Source organism: Gossypium raimondii, chromosome 8 (assembly GCF_025698545.1).
Source record: "Gossypium raimondii isolate GPD5lz chromosome 8, ASM2569854v1, whole genome shotgun sequence".
Lineage (NCBI taxonomy): Eukaryota > Viridiplantae > Streptophyta > Magnoliopsida > Malvales > Malvaceae > Gossypium > Gossypium raimondii.
Window position 1 is genome coordinate 61,106,364 of NC_068572.1, and position 23,003 is coordinate 61,129,366.

Genomic DNA, 23,003 nt, shown 5'->3' on the forward strand with positions numbered 1-23,003 from the left:
AAGATTCCATTTTGTTATCTGTTCTCCTCTTCTTTTCTTTTCTTTTTCTTTTTTAAACTTTGTACGTACTTTTTTTACTTTTTAAAATTCAATATTTAAGTTTAACTGTTAAAATTATTAAATTGTTTTCGTTAAATTTGTTAATGCAACATTTTAAAATAAAAAATATTCATTTAGTAGCCATATAACTAAAAAATAACATTATAATGAACTTGAATTTAACAAACTAGTTTTAACAGTATTAATAATTGAATTTAAATTTTAAAATCTGAGAAAAAGGGACTTGATTCCTAAAAATAAAAGCACAATAACTAAATTCCAAATTTACGAAGAGTGCAAAAGTTAATGTCATTTTTAATACCGCATGTACTAAATGAATTAAATTATATCTGAAAGAAGTTGAATTTTACGTTACTTCAGCAAACTCGAAAATAAAACTCTTAGCTAGGGCTAAGAATTAAACAAATGTAGTATCATAATGCAATTGCATCGGTTCCAAAATCAAAATGTCGGATATTGGTATATGTCCTACATGGATATATGAAACTTTTTCTTTAAGAATAGGGACGAGCAAAGGTCATCTTCATCATGAATCGAAAACAAAATGGAAGATATAGAATTCCGGGTTAATTTTTTATTCGGTATTTGAGTTTAGTTTCAATCTTTAATTTATATCTAAATCAAATTGCATCATGTGATTTAATGAATATTTGACACTTGCGCTCTAGTAAAAGGAAAGCTTAGGTATCCAATTAAAATTGAAACTAAATTCAAGTACCTTGGGGCCAAAAAATTTAAGTGTCAATTTGAAAAAATTAAATATCAAATTGAACATTAAACCAAAATCAAGAATCAAATTATAATAAATGCTTTTCAAATTCATATGTTAATATGATCAAAATCAAGTTCTGCCGACTAATAAATTAAAAAAATTGTACCCGTAACGCAGCAAAAATTTCTAAAAAATCAAGGTTTTAAAATCAAACTAAACCGGCTAGATTATTGGATTGTTGATTTGATCGATTTAATCATTCTAATCAAAATGAAAGTTAATATAAATGGTTATGAATTTTTAATTTGCACTAATAGTGCACCTTATAATAATCTGGGTTCGTTTTTATATATTGATGGTAACTTTTTAATTCCAGGTGGAGTTAAAAACTACTATATATATGTTCATTTATATATTTTTACTATACTTTAAATATATATCATTTTTCTAATAGTGCTTGTTAAGTCTAAAACTTCATTGATAATATGTTACTTGTATTGTTTTTTGGTCCAACGTGATATTCATATTTGACAAAGTTATATATTTTGGTACCTAAAGTTAACAGTTCGGATTTTATAGTTGATTTGATGAAAATCGTAATTAACTTTCATCAAATTAACCTTAATTAAAAGCGAAACATTAGATTGTATTTAACAAATTAAATCCAAAATTAAATAAATTCATAATTAACATTAAATTTATTCTATTAACAAAATAACAAAATTCAAACATAATGATATTAACGTGTAATTTTCATCAAATCAATCCTAAAACTCGAATTGAACACTAACAAGTCAATATTATTACCTTTGGATACCAAAATGTAAATCTTACCAAATATAGGTATAACATTGAACCAAAAATAATATAAGTACCGCATTAAAAAAGTTTCAAATACCAAATAATATAATAAGCCTATAATCTTATATTATTTATAGTAATAACAAATGAATGGAAAATGATAAGACTTATCTAGGATAACCAAAAGCTCAAAGGGTTGCAATGTAAAAGATAAAAATGAACCATTGAGAGGAAAAAGAAATTATAGTAATTAATTAATACCTTAAGTAATTATTCATTAACCTTGGAAGAGGAAACCAAATGATGTTCAATAAATCAAAGAACATTATGAAGAGGTGGGACAAGATATTATATAAGTGGGGGATGCCATTGGTAACTATGAAATAGGGGAAATTTTTTTAAATTTGTCACCAATAAACTTATATAGGATGCAATAGTCCTAATGTCTTCTTTTTTTTCTTTGGAATAGAGTTTGTAGCCTAAATATTAAGGAAAGGATTGTAGATATCAAAATTCGAAAATTTAAATTTATTGTTTTCATGTAGGAGGATGTGGGTTTGAGCACATTGAAGCACGTTTATCCTCCTATAGGTTAGGGAGAAATTATGGGTAGTTCTAGACATTATATAAAAAAACTATAATAATACTTTATATTCCTTGATATTTCAATATACAAAAAATGTATACCAAACATCTTCAAACTATGATCCGTATTCTAAATTGGTTTCAAAGTTCAAAAAGTTCTAATTGAATATTGTGTTTATTAATATCATATCAATCAGCTCTTTCTATAGGTGTAAATACTAATTTGAATATAATGTTGAGCAAATTTAGAACACGTGTGGATTGAACTTTAAACACATTTGTATTTATTGCATGAACAACTCAGATATAACATATTAAAAAATGATCCTCTTAAATTTAGATTGGCGTTGTCTATTCTTTTAACTCGTTAGATACAAATTGTTCATGCAATAGGTACAAACATTTTAATATTTTGATCCACGTGTTTTAAATTTATTTTACATTAGATCTAAGCTAAAATTTGATGCACAAGTTGACAATGGGCTAATAGGACTTTATTAATACAACGCTAATACTTTAAAGACTTAATTCAAAGTTTAGAAACCACATTAAAATTTATGTCATGCTTTGGGGATTTTTGGTGGAATTAATCCTTGTTAGAAATGTGGAGTAGATTATCCAATATTATAAGATATGTACTAGGGACCTAATCAATCATTCATTCATTTTATGCTAATAATATAATTAAGATACTATCCCTTAATAAATATTTTTACCAATAAATATCGAATGTAATAGTAAAGCACATTGCACTCTCAAAGAGAACTCAAATTCAAATATTAGAAATGGTATTATTGTGAGGAACAACCATAAACCTCAAAAGAGTTTTCATAAACTGTAAAGCTAGCATACATAAAATATACGTTATAATTCATATATATATATATATATATATATATATATAAAAGTAACATTCTACTTTTCATGCAAAAATCATAAACAAAAATTTGAGACAGCTAAAAGTTGAATATACTATAATAGTGATTAATTTGCAACACTATAACATGTACTAGTTCATGGGACAACATTGTACTTGTAATTAACTGACATGGAAAAGGAAATATAACAAAAGACAAAAGCAACTTACCTCTTCAATCCCGGTTCCATCTATACATATATATATAGTCCCATTTCCAGCATTGCTTCTCATTTTAAAACACAGAATAAAGACCCAATATTTATGTTGATCCAAGGAGGAAATGGTAGCAATTTCTGAGTAAAGATGGGAGCTTGGACGTACTGATATGTAGTTGCAACTCTTGGAATTTTATTTGGGGCCTGAAATGAAACAAAATGAAATGAAAAGGACCTAATCATGAGATTAATAAGCTTTTGAAGGGTTTTTAGAGCTACTATATAAATGGTGGTCAACTTTGTTAATAAACTGGGGCAACTTGACAGTAGCTGCAAAGCATTTCTGGGTTAATATACATTATGAATTTTTATATATTATGAAACACCATTTAAAAGAAAAGAAAATGAATAATAATTTGGGTTTACCTTATTATTTATAGAATTTTTAAGTTACTAAGTAGTACTAAATCAACGCTTATTTATCATTAAAATTAATTATTACAAAGATTAAAATTTAAATAATTAATTTACTTTGGTGTAATTTATACATGTAAAACTCCAACCTTAACACTTAAAATCATGTAACTTCGATCATAATTTTCCTTAATATCATGAAAAGTACATATTATATATATTAATTTTATGGCCTACAAACAGAATCTATTCATCAGAGAAAATTTAAAGGAGGTTAGAAAATTGAGATTTATCTTAATCTTTATATATCAAAATTAGAAAAAATTTATCACAAAATATTGAAATTTTATATATTTTCATTATGATCATAGAAAATAATTTTATTATTGATATTATTAAGGTAAAGTTACTCAGTACTGTTAATATTTTGTCTTTCTTAAAGTAAACTACTATACAAAATTAGGGTTTCCAGATCCTTTCCTTCTAGGGTTTTATTGTGAAACTAAAAAAAGATTAAAAAAATTGTCACTAAAAATCACTGTTCTTCTTTCATTTCAACATCAATTTTCTTCTATTTTTTCAGCTAAACCACAGATCTTAAAATATTTGTATCAAATAAAAAAATTCCATGAAGACAAAGTTCCATGCAGACAAAAGTAATTTTTTATTACCAGTTTCAAGTTTGCTGTGTAGGGAAGCTCGAGTTATCTTCATTACCCTTCAAGGGGTTCTTCTTTTTTTTCTTCTTCTTATAAGGGATACCCCTTGCTTTAGCTTGTGAATCCCTCACTTCACGAAGGTAAATCCTTATGGCGCCGTTAGCGAACGGATTCGTCTCCGGCGACCCACCGTTTTCTTCGTAAGCGGCACGTAATCGGCCAATAAGCGCGTCGAGACTACCCCATGCTTGCCTAAGGGAACAAGCACAAGGTCCCGGTGGTTCAGGTTGGCCGAAGAACATACAACCTTGTAAGTGTACCTTAGTCTTACCGAACTGATCGAGATAACCGAGGAAATCGAGCACATGGTTAGCGTTACACTGAGAAATCGCCACCGGTGGCCTTCGGTTCCGCAAGTATTGCCCGAATGTGATCCAATCCCTCCGTTTCTGTGACTCGTATCGGCTCAACCGCGGCGGGTTTTCAACCCCCACCACGGCTGTAACCGATCTCGAAGACCCTTCAATTATTTCTTTTCCTTTGTTGAAAGACATCATTCTTTTCTCATGAAGGGCTTTTTTTCTTTGTTGTTGTTCTTTTTACAGGTAAAAGAAAATAGGTGAAAAATGAAAATGAAGATCACATCAATGGAGGTAAGGTAATGAGAGGACAAGCAGTGGGTCCATTTGAAAGTGCTTTACTATACGACATTTTTTCCTTTCTTTAATTTACTATTAGCGTTAAGTATGTATTTATTTCTTAAAAAAAAAAAAAGTATTTGTTGATAATTATGTTTCCATCATCAAAGCAATCATTTTGGAGTACATTATAGCTTAATTAAGCACTATATGGTTTGATAAGGTTCTCTTTTTCCTTTGTGGATTGAACCACTTTGATTATTTGAGTGGGTTTGATTAATGAGCAGTTTCCAATTTGGTTAACAAAATTTGGACAGCGGAGAGCCTATGATTTTAAGATAGGATTATAAGATAAGAAGGATTTCATGGTGAAATTTGGGTATATGATTGTAATAATGTGTTGAATTTGTTTAAAATAATTCGTCAACTTATTATACAGTACACCTCGGGTGAAGTTGGAATTTCGATTTTAATTGAGGGTTAAAATAAAATTTTAAAAGTTTAGAGGTTGAATATGAAATTTTATTTAATTTAATTAGGAGGGACTAAAGTTGCTATTAGTCTATTTAATCAAGGACCTACATCCTGAATTGAAGTCATGAGAATCGTCAAAGGACTTGCATTCACATAATCGAAAATCCATAATAGTGTAATTAATTATGTTTTAATTCAAAGTTTTTCAAACTGCACCAATGATCAAACTGATTAGGTTATAGGTTTGCTAATCTGATTAAAAATTTATTAAAATTTTTAAAAAAAATCTAAAAACCTGGTTCAATCAATTTTTAGTTGATTTAATCGCCAGTTTAATTGGTTTTTTAGTCGGTTTGTATTTATTCCCATTCTAATCGGTTCAAAACAATTTTTCGGACTGGTCCCTCAATTAGCCAATCTGTATTCAAACAATACTACTTTAATTATTAAAACAAAAAAAAAAAAAACCAAATTTCTTGGATTAAATTTCAATTGTGAGAAAAGTATAAGGATTAATAGCATAATTAACCTATTTGTATTTGTTGGGATTTCAATTTCCCAGTGATGCATGCATATAAAAGGAATATAGAAATGGTACAAGAAAGTAATATCGTTAATCATTCCACGTAAAATATGTATTAAGAAAAGTGAGTTTATTTTTTAATCAATTTAATTAAACGACTGTAATCTCTTCATTCTTATCTTTTATCATAACCGCTACCATCTTTCTCTGTAATAAGATATCACCTTAAAAGTTTGATGAAAAAAAAGTAATTGTGGGCAACAAACATGAAAAGAAATTACTGTGGTTTTGGTGTTGGAGAATCAATGGCTTTACACTGTGTTAAAAGAGGAAAATGTTAAGGAATGGAAGCTGGGCAAAAGCCAATAATTCCAAAGAAATAATGGCTCAAAGCTGGCTATTGACCATGTAATAATTAATAAATCTATAAAGGAAAACTTGTGGTAGAGTGTAAATTTTGTCAACATCCTCTTCCAATAAAACCTAAAAATCAAAGGCTAATTATTCCCTTTTCAGGTGGTGAAGGTTTTAAAAATATTCTTGCCTTACAAATGTATTCCACCTTTTCTATCATTCAAATCCTTGAAAGATTTCACATACCATATTATGTATCTGAAATCAAATCAAAATAGTTCTACAGAAATTCATAGTTGTTTATATTGGTCAAGCTACTGACTTGGAGAGGGGGATTAGATTAGTTAAAATCAAACTAAGAAAGAACACCCTGCCCTAACTTCATTAACTAATTGGCCTAAACCCAATTTAAATAATAAAAAATTGTGATTTTTTTGGGGTTTTCTTTTATTATCTTTTTCTATTTCCCCAATTTTTTAAATATGTTTTTCTTTTTAGCAATAAACCGACCATCAAACCAAATTATATTGAGAATGAGTAGTATAATCGAAATAATTTTTAAAAAAACCCACATCTAATTTTGGTCTATTATATTTTCTTAGTGGAATTAATAAAATCTAGAATGGAGAAAAATGATGCTATAGTTATTGGGATGGGTAAGCTATGTCATTTTTCCACTTACAGCCCCAATCCCTTGGGCTTAGTGATGCAACCAAGCTTGTAGTTTGGCCTATAATTTTAACCATTTCGAAGAGCCCTATAGCCTAATCGTGGACTTGAATGCACTAATGTTGTACTACAAATTTGTTTATTTCAATCACCAAATCTAAATAAACACACTTTTTACGGATTGAATCTTAGTTTAATTAGTATGAATATTTTTGTCAATATAAAAAGACGTGAGTTGGAGTGCGCTGAAGCACATTATCCTCCTAATTATGGGTTGGGAAGGAACTATTAATAGTTCTAGGCATTATGTCAAAAAGAGTAGATATTATCAGAACCTATATATAAAGATTGTTCAAAAAACAAAATAGAGGCACCTTTGTATATTTCAAGAATTTTCTAGTTTTTTTTAATATTTTGAATTTAAAAATATAAATTCAATTGTTAATATTGTTAAAATTCTTTTGTTAAATTCAGTTTCATTATAATATTTTTTTTGTTACATGGTTAGTCTATCAAGTGAGTTTTTTTATTTATTTCAATATATCACAACAATGAATTTATTAATAAAATTAATTATGTTAATAATTGAATTTAAATTTTAAAATTTGAACAGTAAAATGTCTAAATTCATAAAAATAAAATAAAAATAAAAACGTGTCCTAAAAGTTTATCTCTAGAAATTTTATTTGAAAATATGGATTTAAAATTATTAATTTTATTCCATTTGGTGAATACATTGTATATTAAGTAAATTGAAATATATTAAAAGAATTATTATCTATTTTGAAATGGATAAACTACAACAATAGTAATCCGAGTATTCAAGATTTAGAATTTGGTCACTTGACTTTCAAAATTTTCGTTTTAATAATTAATGTTAATAAAATTGAAAAAAAAATAGTCCCCTAGTCATTATATATAAAATATTGAAAGGGATAATTATTCTAATTTTATTGTATACTTTTTCCTTTCACTTGTATAAATGAATTTGATGTTACACTTTTATTTCACTTGAGAGACAAAGCCAAAACTTTCTTTTAAGAATTTAAAGGATAAAAATAATTATACCAATGTATTAATTTATAATTATATAAAATTTAAAGGAATTATATTAAAATTTACCATTCTGTCTGTCCCTAAATTTAATTGTAAAACCTTATGAATAATATAGATAGGCTAAAATAGAAGAAATAATGAGAGATTGTTATTATTTTCATGTTATTAGTAATTTAAGTAATTATATTAACTCGATTGGACTGCAGAAGCATTGACGTGAGTTAATTCCCATTTAATTAATCAATTTGTATTTTTTTAATATCATAATTTTATTGTTTTAGGTAGTTGATTATGTGGCGAGCAGTTCTCCCATCTTTTATGATTTATCATTATGATGATGATGTTTATGTTTATATTTATATTTATGTTGGATTAAATTATTAATGGAGTCGCAAAGAGTTGTATTTAGTTTTTAATTAATATCAATTTTCTATGGAACAATAAAAAATTAATAATTTATTTTAAATTTGATTCGTGAACTTGGATTTCAGATATTAAAAGTCTAACATCAAATCAAATAAATAAAATAAAGAAATTATGCATAATCCAATGAAAATATGAAGTGTAATTGAAAGGTACCCTTCAAGTCAACCAAAGCTACTCCATGCTTTTGCATGCTCAACTATGAAGATAACCTTAATGTAATTAAAATGGTCATTTTCTAATTTATTAATGAAATTACCATCATTCTCATCATATAACATTTTAACAAAATTGTCCAATACGAAGATGTTGCATGGCATGAAAAAAACAATAATTAAAATGTGATAGGACATAATATCAAGGGTGAGTTCATTTTTTTAGTGGAATTGAATAATAAATTTGTAATATAATAATGGGTAAAGTATAAAAATAGTCATTTTTGTTTGTATAATGTCTAGAACTACCCGTAGCTCATTCTCAACTCATGAATAGGAGGATAATGTGTTACAGTACACTCGAACTCATGTCCACGTACATTGATAATAATACCTATGCCAGTCCAACTAAGACTTAAGTAATTACTAATATATTACATCTTAAATGAAAGAGATTCTACAATTTTAAAATATATTATCTTAGGTTTAATTAGGATAGGTTTACCCACGTTATTTGTTAATTTCATAATAAGTACAAGGCTAATAATATCAAATTTATCAATTATAATTTGCTAATATAAATTAAAACAATTAATTATTATCCAAATTAAAAAGAATTAAAAAAACTAAAAGTGGGTAAAAAGTAGAAATGTTTACGAGTTTAACAACTTATTCAATCCAATCGATCTAACCAGGTTTAAGGTGGGCTTGGTCTTATGTTTTCAATCTTAGATTGGCTTAATTTGATTATTTTATTGTTTAAAACAAAATTATTTATATATTTTTATAATCTAATTTAAATATTTTTATCATTTCTAAATGGTGATTTAAAAATGCGAATATGTATTTTTTATTTTAAAAATAGTAAAATATATGAATATATTGTTCTAAGAATAAAATAAACATTTTGTTTTACATTTTCTATAAATTAATAAATTTTATTTTAAATCTTACATAATTACAATAAAAAGTAGTGGTAATATTATAAACTAATTTCTTTCTTGGGCAATGTACGGAATTGTATGTATAAATTAAAATACAATTTATTTTTAATTTAATGCTAAAAATAAAAAAAATGATGACAGACAAAGGTGAAAGTAAGAATATTTTAAAAGATATGTTAAAAATGAAAAGTTTAAAATACTATTCTTTAAAACAGTTTTATACAATAGTTGTGGACATATATATAGTTTTTATTTAAAAATTTAAAATTTATTTATCCATCTATCTTAAAATTTTAAATATAATGAAATAATTTAGAAAATGTAAAAATTAAATCAAATTATAATGGTAATTTTTTTAAAATATAATTATAACACATTTAAACATTGAAATAAATAATATTTATTTTATAATAATTAAATAATTATTATGATAATTTTATATAATTTTATTTTCTTACCTAAATTTATTTTAAAAAACATACACTCGTTAAATAAAAAGTAAAAGAGAAGCATCTTTGAAAATATATTTTATTCTCTTCAACTATTTCTTTTTGAAAAACATGTTTACTTTTTATTTAAAAATATTTAGTGACGGATAATTATATTAAGTGTCCATTAAATTTGATATTGAATCAAATAGAATTAAGGGTGTAGCTAGGGGTGGTAGGAAATTTTTTATTTAAACTCTTTAAATTTTTTAAAATTTTAAATTAGTAAAGATAAAATTATACTTTGATCACCTAAAATTTAAAAAATATAAAAATATAAACTATTAAAATAGTGAAATTGTATTTTACAATCGTAAAAATTATAATTAAATTTCGGTCCTCCTAAAAAAAATTTCGACTTCATCATTGAATGGAACAAGATCAACTCTTCCAATATCCTTTTTTTCAAATTATAAAATGAACTTGAACTTAGTAATTAGATCTACTTTGATACTTATACTTTTTTATCTATTTTGATGCTCGAACTTGACAATTAAAATTATTTTAATCCTTGAATTTAGATTCCATCAATTCTTTATATATATATATATATATATATATATATATATTATTCATGTCTTTTTCTGTTAATATTCAAATTTGTGAATCATCTCTAATATTTAAATCTGAATCTTCTCTTTAGAAGTACAATTTATCTTATTATTACACTCAATTACTTATTGATCCATTAATTTTAATTTTTTAAATTTCGAGATGATTTACCGTTACATCTAATCACATCACATCACATGTGCCATCAATGTGACCTTGAATCGGAATCAATTTCATCAAAATTTTTTTGTTGCAGTCAAAAGAGAGAGAGAGAATGTAAAGACCGCAACAAAGAACGAAGTCCAAACTATGATTCGCGGCCTTTTTACTTCAACTTCCAACACTGGTTTTAGCCAATAAAACCGCCTGAAAAAAAAAATAAAAAAAATAAAGATTGAACCTTTCATATAGCTGAATCAGAATCTTGTCTCTTCTATAAATAAAATTTATTTTTCTTCAGTCCTTCTCACAACCCCCCCCCCCTTCTCTTTGATCCACAGTTTCAGTTTTTCTCATTAGCAGTTTTTAAGGTAATTCATTTCTTGAAAAAAAATCCCAAATCTAGGTCTCTTTTTTTTTCTCTCAAAAATCAAAACTTTTTATAGATTTTATTTTCTGGGTATTAATCAGATTCTATATCTATTACCGTATATCCAATCTTTGATCTTTGCTTCTTCTTCTTCTTCTTCTTCTTCTTTAAGAAAAAGGCTAAAGTTCTAACCTTTAAGTGAGATATGGCGAGTACTAGTAATTCAAACAAGATGCAAAAATTAGCTTCCATTGATGCACAGTTACGACTATTGGTTCCTTCTAAAGTAAGTGAAGATGATAAATTAGTTGAATACGATGCTTTGCTTTTAGATCGATTCCTTGATATTCTTCAAGATTTACATGGCGAAGATCTTAAAGAAACTGTATGTTCTTCTTCCTTTTTTAATCAATATCTGTTTTGGGATTGTTTTGTACTATTTTTTAATGTTTGGGATTTTTTTTTAAAAACTTTTAGGTTCAAGAATGTTATGAACTGTCAGCTGAATATGAAGGGAAAAATGATCCCAAAAAACTTGAGGAATTAGGGAATGTATTAACCAGTTTAGATCCAGGTGATTCCATTGTCGTAGCTAAAGCTTTTTCACATATGCTTAACTTAGCTAACCTCGCCGAGGAAGTTCAAATCGCATATCGGCGAAGGATTAAGTTGAAAAAGGGCGATTTCGTTGACGAGAATTCGGCTACGACCGAATCCGATATCGAAGAAACTTTAAAGAGACTTGTGGTTGATTTGAATAAGTCACCGGAAGAAGTTTTCGATGCTCTTAAGAATCAAACCGTTGATCTCGTCTTTACTGCGCATCCTACGCAATCGGTTCGTAGATCGTTGTTGCAAAAACATGGAAGGTGTGTGTGGTTTTTTCCCTATGCAAGAAAATTTCAATTCAATGCCTAAGTTTTTCGGTTTCTTGCAGGATAAGAAATTGTTTAGCGCAGTTGTATGGTAAAGATATTTCTCCGGACGATAAGCAAGAGCTCGACGAGGCTTTACAGCGCGAGGTACGTGTCGGGTTTTCGTGATATTCGTTTGATAAACATGTGTGATCCCCTGTCTTGCAACTCTGTTTTTGCTTGTCTTTTACGTGTAGATTCAAGCCGCATTTCGTACGGACGAGATTCGAAGGACACAACCGACTCCTCAAGATGAAATGAGGGCCGGAATGAGTTACTTCCATGAAACGATATGGAAGGGTGTCCCTAAATTTTTACGACGAGTTGATACAGCTTTGAAGAATATCGGGATTAATGAACGTGTTCCTTATAATGCTCCGCTTATTCAATTTTCTTCGTGGATGGGCGGTGATCGTGATGGTATGGTCACACAAGTAAATAAATAGTAAAAGATGGTATATATTCGGGGGCATTTATATCGTTTTCTTGGTGTATAATGCAGGTAATCCGAGGGTAACGCCCGAGGTCACAAGGGATGTTTGCTTGTTGGCTAGATTGATGGCTGCTAATTTATACTACTCCCAAATCGAGGATCTGATGTTCGAGGTATTTTAGCTTCCATTCTTTAACTTAAAGTTCCCGTTTGAGGCTCGGTTCTTATTGATGTTTGTGTGTTTAGTTGTCGATGTGGCGTTGCAGCGATGAGCTTCGTGTTCGTGCTGAAGAACTTCATAGATCATCAAGGAGAGATGCTAAACATTACATAGGTATACTATTATGTTCAACTGATCTCGTATTCTCGTACCATTAGTTCTTATTGGTGTTACTTGTATTGCAGAGTTCTGGAAACAAGTTCCTCCGAATGAACCGTACCGTGTTATTCTCGGTGATGTTAGGGACAAGCTGTATCAGACACGAGAACGGTCTCGTCAAATGTTATCTCACGGTATCTCCGATATTCCAGTGGAAGCAACTTTCACCAACATTGAGCAGGTCTCATCAAACCTGGTTTTGTAGTTCCGTTGTATCGGTAGTTTAGTAGCCTCTTCATAAGTGGCATCGATGCTAATGAAAGTCATAAATTTTATGCAGTTCCTGGAGCCGCTCGAACTGTGTTATAGATCTCTTTGCTCGTGTGGTGACCAACCGATTGCTGATGGAAGCCTTCTCGATTTCTTGAGGCAAGTTTCGACTTTCGGGCTCTCACTTGTTAGACTTGACATTAGGCAAGAGTCTGATCGCCACACCGATGCCATAGATGCCATTACCAAGTACTTGGAAATCGGTTCCTATCGAGAATGGTCTGAAGAACAAAAGCAGGAATGGTTGTTATCTGAACTGCGTGGCAAGCGCCCGTTGTTTGGTCTCGATCTTCCTAAAACCGAAGAAATTGCCGATGTTTTGGACACGTTCCATGTCATAGCGGAACTCCCGGCAGACAGCTTCGGAGCATACATCATTTCAATGGCGACTACACCTTCGGATGTTCTTGCTGTTGAGCTCCTACAGCGTGAATGCCACGTGAAGCAACCATTAAGAGTTGTACCACTTTTCGAGAAGCTTGCGGATTTAGAGGCTGCACCCGCTGCATTGGCTCGACTTTTCTCTATAGATTGGTATAGAAACCGGATCAACGGCAAACAAGAAGTTATGATTGGGTACTCAGATTCGGGTAAAGATGCTGGGCGTTTCTCTGCTGCGTGGCAGTTGTACAAAGCTCAAGAGGAGCTTATAAAGGTCGCTAAGCAGTTCGGTGTGAAGCTAACAATGTTCCATGGTCGCGGTGGAACTGTTGGAAGAGGAGGTGGTCCCACCCATCTTGCTATATTATCTCAACCACCGGAAACTATTCACGGGTCACTTCGTGTTACAGTTCAAGGTGAAGTTATTGAGAAATCGTTCGGAGAAGAGCATTTGTGCTTTAGAACACTCCAACGTTTTACAGCTGCCACACTTGAGCATGGTATGCACCCTCCGGTTTCACCGAAACCTGAATGGCGTGCTTTGATGGATGAAATGGCGGTCGTTGCTACAGAGGAGTACCGTTCCATTGTCTTCAAAGAACCTCGATTTGTTGAATATTTCCGCCTCGTAAGTGAACTTGCATACTCACATTCTTAGCAGTTTTTGATTGAATAATACTGTTTCTTTTGGTTGTAGGCTACACCCGAGTTAGAGTACGGTAGGATGAATATTGGTAGCAGACCATCGAAGCGGAAGCCAAGTGGGGGCATCGAATCTCTCCGAGCTATCCCGTGGATCTTTGCCTGGACACAGACGAGATTTCATCTTCCCGTTTGGCTCGGTTTTAGAGCAGCATTCAAACATGCCATTCAAAAGGACATTAAGAATCTCCATATGCTGCGGCAGATGTACAACGAATGGCCTTTCTTCCGGGTAACGATCGATTTGGTTGAAATGGTCTTCGCAAAAGGAGATCCCGGGATCGCCGCCTTATATGATAATCTCCTTGTTTCTCAAGAACTATGGTCATTTGGAGAGCGGTTGAGGACTAACTATGAAGAAACTAAAAGCCTTCTCCTACAAGTAAACTCACTAGAACACAATTCCCTGCTTCGATTTATTTCTTTCGAACAATGTATTTGGCTAACGAATGTTGATGCTATTTCCAGATTGCTGGGCACAAGGATCTTCTCGAAGGTGATCCGTACTTGAAGCAAAGACTACGGCTCCGAGATTCATACATAACAACACTAAATGTCTGCCAAGCCTACACACTCAAACGTATCCGTGACCCGAGCTACGATGTCAAGTTCCGTCCACATATCTCCAAAGAGATCATGGAATCAAACAAATCCGCGGATGAACTCGTGAAACTAAACCCAACAAGTGAATACGCCCCCGGTTTAGAAGACACCCTCATCTTGACCATGAAGGGTATTGCTGCCGGCTTGCAAAACACCGGTTAAACCCCACTTCGGCTAACTCTTAAGTCGATTTAGTCCCGAGAATAAGAATTACACACATTGACGACGGGTTAAAAAATGTGGATGATGCTATTTAAATTCCTAGTTACAGTGTTTATTGTTGCACCAAAACTTATTATATTATATGCTTTTTAAATATTATGTAAGCAATCTGGCCAATATATATATTAAGCAATCTGGCCAATATATATATAATGTAAGCAAGCCTTGGTTTGGTTCTAATTATAGCCACGTATGTGGCAATCCATTAGTAGTCACCCAACTATGAAAAGTTACAAAATGGTAACTTTACTCTTAGTAAATTTCTTTTTTGGTTATCCAACTATGAGAAGTTATAAAGTGGTCCCAATTATTCAAATTTATCTTTTTTGTTGACTAGTTGACTAATGTCGATAGCTTTTAAAATTAACATAATAGCAATTTTAACTTCAACATTTATACATTATGCCAATTTAGTTTTGATTCTAAAAATAACTCTCAACGTTTACACAGTGTTTTTTTTTTTTTTGCGTTTAGTTTGTCTTTGTAACATTGAGGGTTAATTTTAAAAGAATGGGAAAAATAAAATTATTATCTTAGATTTTTTAGTGTTTCTATTTTTTATATTTTCAATCAAATTTAGCTAATAAATTTGTTTTTTTTAGCTTTTTAGGTTAAAGGGTCATAAAGAAAAGTAAAATTGCAAAAGACCATATTACACAATGTGTAAATGTTAAGGGTTAAATTTTTTACAATCAAGACTAAATTGAAACAATGCAGAAATATTGAGGATTAAAGTTACTATCATGCTAATTTTAAAAGCTACCCACCTGGTCACCAAAAAAGACAAAATTGAATAGTTGGTTGACCATTTTGTAATTTTTCATAGTTGAGTGAAAAAAAAAGAAATTTACTAATAGTTGAGTTACTACTGGTGCAATTTACCCATGATTTTATTGTTACTTTTATATTACTAATTTTAGTTAAAAAAGAATGAGTCTTTCTCTGCAAATACTTTAAAAATGGCGAAAAAAAAGGGGTTGAAACAAAATTAAATCCCTATAAATTCACCTTGTTTACAAGTTTCATCAACCCAAAACAGGAACAAATAAGAAAAAAATGGCAAAAGCTTCACAGAGGGCCCTGGTTTCAATGGCAATCTGCTTGTTGTCTTCCCTCGTTGGCTTCGCCTATGCCGGCAGTCTCGACAACAAGTTCGTCGTACTCGGCAAAATTTATTGTGACACTTGCCGCGTAGAGTTCGAAACCAAACTCAGCGAACCCATACCAGGTTTTCTTTTCTCTTTCTTTTTACTTACTTGAAGAACAAGAAACCTTTGATTATTAAATTCCTTATAGTTTCACTTTTTTTTCTTACTCTTTTTTCTTTTGCTTGCTTGCGGAACAAGAAATCTTCGTTTATTAAATCCCTCATGGTTTTCTCTTTCCTCTTACCGTTGCTCATTAACTCAATGTTCTTGTAGGTGCCAAGGTGAAGTTGGAGTGCAGGAAACAAGGGGACGAAACTGTTACGTACAGCCACGAAGCGGAAACAGACGCAAACGGTGTGTACAAGATCCCGGTGGAAGGCAACCACGAGGAACAGATTTGCGAGGTGAGCACGGTGAGCAGTCCAAGGGCGGATTGTAACGAGAAGATGGAAGCATTTGAAAAGGCACAAGTGGAATTAACAAGCGATGATGGCTTAGCCGAGCCTAGCAGAAAGGCTAACAATCTTGGCTTCAAGAAGAAGGTAGCTGTCCCTGGATGTGCTCAAGTTCTTAAAGAAATGGGCTTCCCTCTTACCGAATAAGGATTTTTAAATCCCAAGATCATATCGAATCTTAATCATGCGAGCATAGCATAATCTCGATATGATTTTAACTTATATATATATATATATATATGTACTCGTACTCATCATATATTGAACTTTATTCAATAATTTAGCATCTATTTTACACAAAAATAGATCCCTGAATTAAAAGTCGGAATCCATTTTACACAAAAATAGACAAATTAATCTCATCTAATATACAAGAATTAATTTAACCATTTTTCAGAACAACAAAATACAATCTAACTTCTAATACAAAAATACCTCCATAGTATTTTTCCCTAAATAAATGTTAAGACAATGAAACATTAGAAACCATAATTATATATATATATATAGTCAATAAACCATAAAAAAACCCTGTAGTGTTTGAAATTTTAAGAAAATAAAAGCAGCAATGTTAATTTTTTATTCAATGTATAAATTTAAAGTGCATTCACTCAATAAAGAAACAAAACGGTATTTATAATTTATATTCAATTTATTTTTAGCACAAATTTATAGATAATACGAATTTTTTTTCCTTATTGATGAAATAAAAAAGAAACAATATTTATCATCACACGTATATATACACAAGCACATATCATCTACTAACAGCCTGCCTGCAAATCCTCTCATTGCATCTTTAAAATGAACCCCAAAGCAATGAGGAAATGAATGAATAAATTTAAAAGCTGCAAAAGGGAACTAAAAGCTGTGACTTTTCTGGGTTCCTATGGCACAATGGTTTTTGTGTAAATTCCCAACAAAAATGGAGATTTGGGCAGCAAGAAAGTACCGGAAAAAATTATAGTGGAAAACGGTGCCATCATGGGTTGTAAGAGCTATTATGTATCACTGAGTGTTCAAGCATTTCTCGACTCGGACACACCATTTCCTTGAGGCAGCAACCGTTTTTGTATATCTTGAATGTTGGTAAGATACTTATGTTTTCGGCATTTGCAACTCCAGGACTCTCCTCGATGTCCACCTATTCGAAAGAACACATTTCTGTTATTTTCTAAACGAGTATCAGAAAAAAAAATAAAAGGTGGGCCGTTTACGTTTAGAAAATTTACGGAGGGATGGCGGTCACATAGTGAATCCACGAATGGAGATATCTGTTTGCATTGCATGTTGGAACTCATCTTGAAATGGACTACGGAAACGCCTGTTGATTGAATTAACTCTTTCAAGAGGGGATTCGAGACGGTAAAAACGATGACAGTTTAAATTTTGGTGAACGCAAGGGCAAAAATGTACCTGGCAGAGATATCGCAGCTCGGAACTGTTTGATACTGCATGCTTCCTCGCCGAAGTCGCCATGAGATTTCTTCAATGCGACTTGTGCTTGAAATAGAGATTCGGCAATCTTGTTGTCATCGGGAAGTTCCCTTCGCAAAACTTCGTAATCTTGAACCGCATCAGCCCATCTCTCTAGCTATAGTTCACAATGTCAAATAGCATATACATGAGATGGCTATTCTTATGATCAAAGATAGGGTAAAAGCACAATAGAAGCCCTTGTACAAGGAGTCCGATTGCATTTTGCCCCCTCTACTAAAAAAATTGGTAAATTAACCCATGCACGTTAGATTAAAGAGCAAATCAGTCCGATTAAAAATTCTATCCATTTCTACAGAGAGGAGTGGTTTACTCTTTGATTTAAGATACAATGACTAATTTGCTCATTTTTTAAGTAAAGTGAGCAAAATACAATTTAACTCCTAGTACAAGGGCCTCCATGGTACTTTTACCTAAAAAAAAGCTTTTAAAGAATTTCTATACCTTGCTATTAGATGCCGCTCTTCGTAAAAGGGCTTTTATGTAATTTGGTTGGATGCTTAAAGCTTGGTCACAATCTTCAACGGAATGTTCCCACCGCCCGAGCTTAAACCAACAAGCTGCTCTGTTACAATAAAGAATAGAGTTTGATGGATCGAGCCTAAGACCGTCCCCATACGCTGAGCAGGCCTCAGTGAATCTTTCGGATTTGAACAGATCATTCCCACGTGCCCGTGCTCTCGCAACCAACTTCACGTTGTTAAGCAGTACAGCAACTTCAACATTTCGGGGATCAATTTGTTCAGCCTTTTCAGCAGCTGTAACAGCATTCTCGAACCTGTAATATATCCGCTATCAATTTTTGTATTTTGCAAATAACTGATATCAGATTAAGCTTAGAATCGTTTTTTTACTAACCTTCCGAGTGCCATCTCAATTTGTGCTTGGACAAAGAAGAGATATGCTTCAGAAAACATCCCGAAGAACTTAGTCTGTGAACAGGAGTTGGTGCATGGTTCTAATTTAGGAACAACCGAAAGGCTTGATTCAGCATCATCGAGTTGATGGAGTTTCAAAAGGGCTTCCACTCTACACATAAAAAGCTGTAAATTCAATTTGAATCAGTTCAGCCATTTTCCATGTCCGTTAACTGCACAAATTCTTCGTAATTTAATGAAGAAAAAACTTTAGCTGAGCTTTTTTATGGTAAAAGTACCATGGAGGAACTTATACTATGAGTCAGATTACATTTTGCCCCCTCTACTAAAAAATTGACAAATTAGCCCATGTACATTAGATCAAAGAGCAAACTGGTCCTCCTGTTAAAAATTTAATTCATTTTTACTGTACATGTCTATTTGGTTATTTTGTCAGCCACTCAATTTTTGACAGTAGAAATGGATGAAATTTTTAATAGAAATGACCAGTTTACTCTTTAATCTAATATACAAGGACTAATTTGCTCATTTTTTGAGTAAATGGGGTAAAATGCAATCTGACTCCAAGTACAACGGCTTCCATGATACTTTTACCGCTTTTTTACCTGAGGAGAGAAGTCAGCTCCAGAGGCAATGGCAGCATCGGTTTCCCTTAATGCACTCTTCCAGTCCCTAATTCTCCGAGCATCTGTACACTTGCAAAGATGCTTTTCCACAGCCTGCAACTTCTGTAACTCAGTTCGATCTTGTGGCTGCCCCAGAAGACATAGGTGCTTCCTAGCGTTTTCGACCTGCCCGACCCTGAAGTGCAGCGGCGTTAAATCGAAGCAACCAAAATATTATAGGTACATCGGTGTCAATGAGAACAACTCGCGAGAAGTAACGTAAACATGCAAAACAATGGAACAGATGGATACATAATCTTTTATAGACGATAGAGAACATAGCCGACAAGCTCATGACTCATGAGCTAACCAATATCCAATAGCCAATCATTTTAAGGATATATGTAGTTTGAACACAAAACCGTAAAACATTTGACCAGATTGGTTGAGAGAAGCTGGACATCGAATATCAACAAACAACTTGAGAAATACTTAAAAGAAGAATAAACCTAGGTAAGGTGATCTAACAAATACAAACTACGACCAACACGAGAACCATATAACTAAAAGTCAACAGTCGGTACAGGCACGAAGAATTGAAGAAACCCGGATCAGAAATGAAAAGATAGAGAGCAGACAGTTCTGAGGATAAATATTAAATATGGCAAACAGAAAAGTAACTAATATATATATATAAATAAATATAACAATCAATAATATTAGTGACTACTCTCATCAATGCATTACTCAAATTCATTCACCGAATCGAAATTTTGGGACCACCTCCAAGACAAAGCAACTAAAGAAAAAGGAAATACAACACGCATACATATACATACAAACATACACACAAACATACATACACACTAACAACATAAAGGAAAACATAAGGTACACATTACACGCCATGTGTAACTATCTGATTATTTCATCAACTAGGCCCGTGTTTAATGGTAGAAATTGGTGAAATTTTTAACAAAAAATACCAATTTGCTCTTTGATCTAAGATACATAGACTAATTTGTCCAGTTTTTTAGTAAAAAGGCAAAATGCAATCTGTATTAACAGGAGCCTCCACAATGTACCTAAAGGAACAAGGAAATACAAGAAACACACATAATACATACACACACACACATACACACATACATACACACATACGAACATACACAAACACAAAACAAGAAGTCCAACAATGTAGATCAAAAGCATCACAACCCACCAAAACCAATCAACAACATTAGCAACAATTAAAACCAAGATTTTTTCTAACAAAATTAGATTAAAAACATCAAAAGAACTATACAGAAATATTTCTACTCACACTCTAAGAAAACCATTTAAACACCAAAAGGAATGTATAATCGAAATTATTTTATACCTTAACAACAATGAAGCCAATCTCTGATGAGCCCTCCAATAGTTAGGATCCAACTTAACAGTTTCCTCACACTCCTTCACCGCCTCTCCTAATCTCCCTAACGCCGTCAATGCCGCCGCTCTATTACTCCGGTAAGCCGCAATACCTGGAGACAAAGCTATAGCCTTATCATATAAACTCAAAGCCTCTAAAAATTGTCCTTTTTTATACATCTCATTGCCAATTCTCTTCACTTCATCAGGTTCCATTGCTTTCCCCATGGTGTTATTGTGATCAAAGGTACCACCTTTGGAAGCTGTAATGTGTCCAATTCCCATTCCAGAGCCCCGCATTATACTGCCATGGCCATAATTACCGGACCTAGAACCTAAAACGTCGGGCCTTGAGCTCCGATTCACCGCCATGCCGGTTTTTAGGATTTTCCCTGAAGAACATATATTACCCGTCGGAAGAACATTGACAGACGGAGAACTGACGGGGATGTTGGGTTCGGATCTTATCTGACCCGGTTTTAAAATCCGCGTCGAAACAGTCGGGCTTGTTTCGTTTGACCCGGAAAGTTCGCCGGAATTGTTATTTATACGAGACTCGTATCTTCTACCAGTCACGATGGATCCATTTCGACCCGAAACCGATCCGGATGAGCTCGAGCTCGAACTAGTAGTCGTTGTCATCGTGAGACCGGATTGTCGAGTTCGGAGCGGCGAAACGGGTGAACCCAGATCGAGTTCACGGAAATCAGGCTTGTTAAAATCGTAACTCAGTGAGTCACGAAGTTGATCAGGAAGTTTCTCGAAACCCCCTCTCTCCGTCACCGGCTTACCTAAATCCGACATTTTTCCCTTCAACTAAAAATGGGTTTTACTCCAATTCTACTCTCTTTACCTCTAGCTTTCACCTTCGGGACTTTGTGGAGGGTTATTTATTGGTAATGTGAGTGAAATGAGGTGAATGTAGAAAGGAAACACTTTGAACTAAACATCTAAAGGGAAAGGAAACGGAAAGAAGCAAAGAATTTAGAGAGAGAAAGGAAGGGATTTTCAAAGAGAAATCAAATGAAAAGAAAAGAAAAGAAAAATGGAAGAGAAAAGAGTGTTGGTCCTGCTGCTTCACGAGACAGGTTTCGTTTCATCGTTTTATTTATCTTCTTTTTTTTTAATAAAAAATAAACAATTTAAAGTGTAAATTTGAAGTATTTTGGAAAAAATTTTCTCTATATTTTGAGGAGTAGTTATTATTACTATTATTATTTAGAGAATATACGCCCTTAAAATAAAATTTTTTTAATATCTCCTTTAAAATTTTAAAATTTTAAATTAATAAAAATAAATTTACATTTTAATTTCTAAAATTTTATATTTTTTACCGTAAAAGTTATAATTTAATTTGAATCTCTCTAACAAAAATTTCTAACCATCTAATTGGATAGTAGATGTTTTGGTGGATAATATTTATATTAAGCATGATATGATGCTCATTGAGGATTAGATTCTTTTCGATGTTATAAAATTTTGGGTGAATAATAAAATTAGGTACTCAACTATTAATGTATTTCTATTTTGGTCATTCAATTATGAAAATTTTCAATTTAATCACTAACATTTTATTTTGGTCATTCATGTTTTAGATTATTTCTATTTTGGTCACTTACTCTCTATTAAATGGTTAACGGAAGTGATGATACGCCTTTTTCCAACCAAGATAATAACATATTTAGTCCTCAATGCTTACACATTCTATCAATTTGATCCTAATTCTAAATAATTCAATAACATTTACAAATTGTATCAAGATGATCCTCAAACACATATAATTAAATATGGATAAACTTATATGTAAATTTGTGATTTTGATCAACTTCATTCATGATCATATTAATAGCATTCTCAACAAAGGAGCGCAAATTTTTCTTGTGAAACCTAACAAATAAAACGAAAAAGCTTCTTACAAGCCTTTTTCTAATCATCTTTGCATTCTTGTCAACTTAAAGAATCGTGTAATAATTTCCCCCAATTATAAGCATAA

At 31.8% G+C, this 23,003-nt stretch overlaps 4 protein-coding genes across 5 annotated transcripts; 2 read left to right on the forward strand and 2 right to left on the reverse strand.

The window, feature by feature from the left end:
* Positions 1 to 3,125: 3,125 nt before the first annotated feature.
* On the reverse strand, positions 3,126 to 4,901 carry LOC105792814 (protein LIGHT-DEPENDENT SHORT HYPOCOTYLS 10). The gene is made up of 2 exons (XM_012621611.2): positions 4,318 to 4,901; positions 3,126 to 3,436 (listed from the first exon to the last, which is right to left on the reverse strand). The coding sequence occupies exon 1, from the start codon at positions 4,860 to 4,862 to the stop codon at positions 4,323 to 4,325; it is 540 nt and encodes a 179-aa protein (XP_012477065.1). The 5' UTR covers positions 4,863 to 4,901; the 3' UTR covers positions 3,126 to 3,436; positions 4,318 to 4,322.
* Positions 4,902 to 10,952: 6,051 nt separating this feature from the next.
* On the forward strand, positions 10,953 to 15,330 carry LOC105792815 (phosphoenolpyruvate carboxylase). The gene is made up of 11 exons (XM_012621612.2): positions 10,953 to 11,111; positions 11,283 to 11,495; positions 11,588 to 11,979; positions 12,048 to 12,132; positions 12,222 to 12,444; positions 12,527 to 12,630; positions 12,704 to 12,791; positions 12,863 to 13,017; positions 13,117 to 14,115; positions 14,185 to 14,571; positions 14,658 to 15,330. Exons 2-11 carry the CDS (start codon positions 11,316 to 11,318, stop codon positions 14,952 to 14,954), a joined length of 2,910 nt encoding a protein of 969 aa, XP_012477066.1. The 5' UTR covers positions 10,953 to 11,111; positions 11,283 to 11,315; the 3' UTR covers positions 14,955 to 15,330.
* A 720-nt stretch (positions 15,331 to 16,050) lies between these two features.
* LOC105792818 (olee1-like protein) lies at positions 16,051 to 16,896 on the forward strand. Its single transcript, XM_012621617.2, has 2 exons — positions 16,051 to 16,242; positions 16,436 to 16,896. Exons 1-2 carry the CDS (start codon positions 16,071 to 16,073, stop codon positions 16,762 to 16,764), a joined length of 501 nt encoding a protein of 166 aa, XP_012477071.1. The 5' UTR covers positions 16,051 to 16,070; the 3' UTR covers positions 16,765 to 16,896.
* A 389-nt stretch (positions 16,897 to 17,285) lies between these two features.
* LOC105792816 (TPR repeat-containing thioredoxin TTL1) lies at positions 17,286 to 22,108 on the reverse strand. 2 transcript variants are annotated; one of them, XM_012621615.2, is made up of 7 exons: positions 20,979 to 22,108; positions 19,598 to 19,793; positions 18,973 to 19,157; positions 18,559 to 18,892; positions 18,034 to 18,211; positions 17,850 to 17,941; positions 17,286 to 17,761 (listed from the first exon to the last, which is right to left on the reverse strand). In XM_012621615.2, the coding sequence occupies exons 1-7, from the start codon at positions 21,812 to 21,814 to the stop codon at positions 17,600 to 17,602; spliced, it is 1,983 nt and encodes a 660-aa protein (XP_012477069.1). In that variant the 5' UTR covers positions 21,815 to 22,108; the 3' UTR covers positions 17,286 to 17,599. The 2 variants fall into 2 exon arrangements, with proteins under 2 accessions (XP_012477069.1, XP_012477068.1); XM_012621614.2 differs by having other exon boundaries at positions 17,835 to 17,941.
* Positions 22,109 to 23,003: the final 895 nt, after the last annotated feature.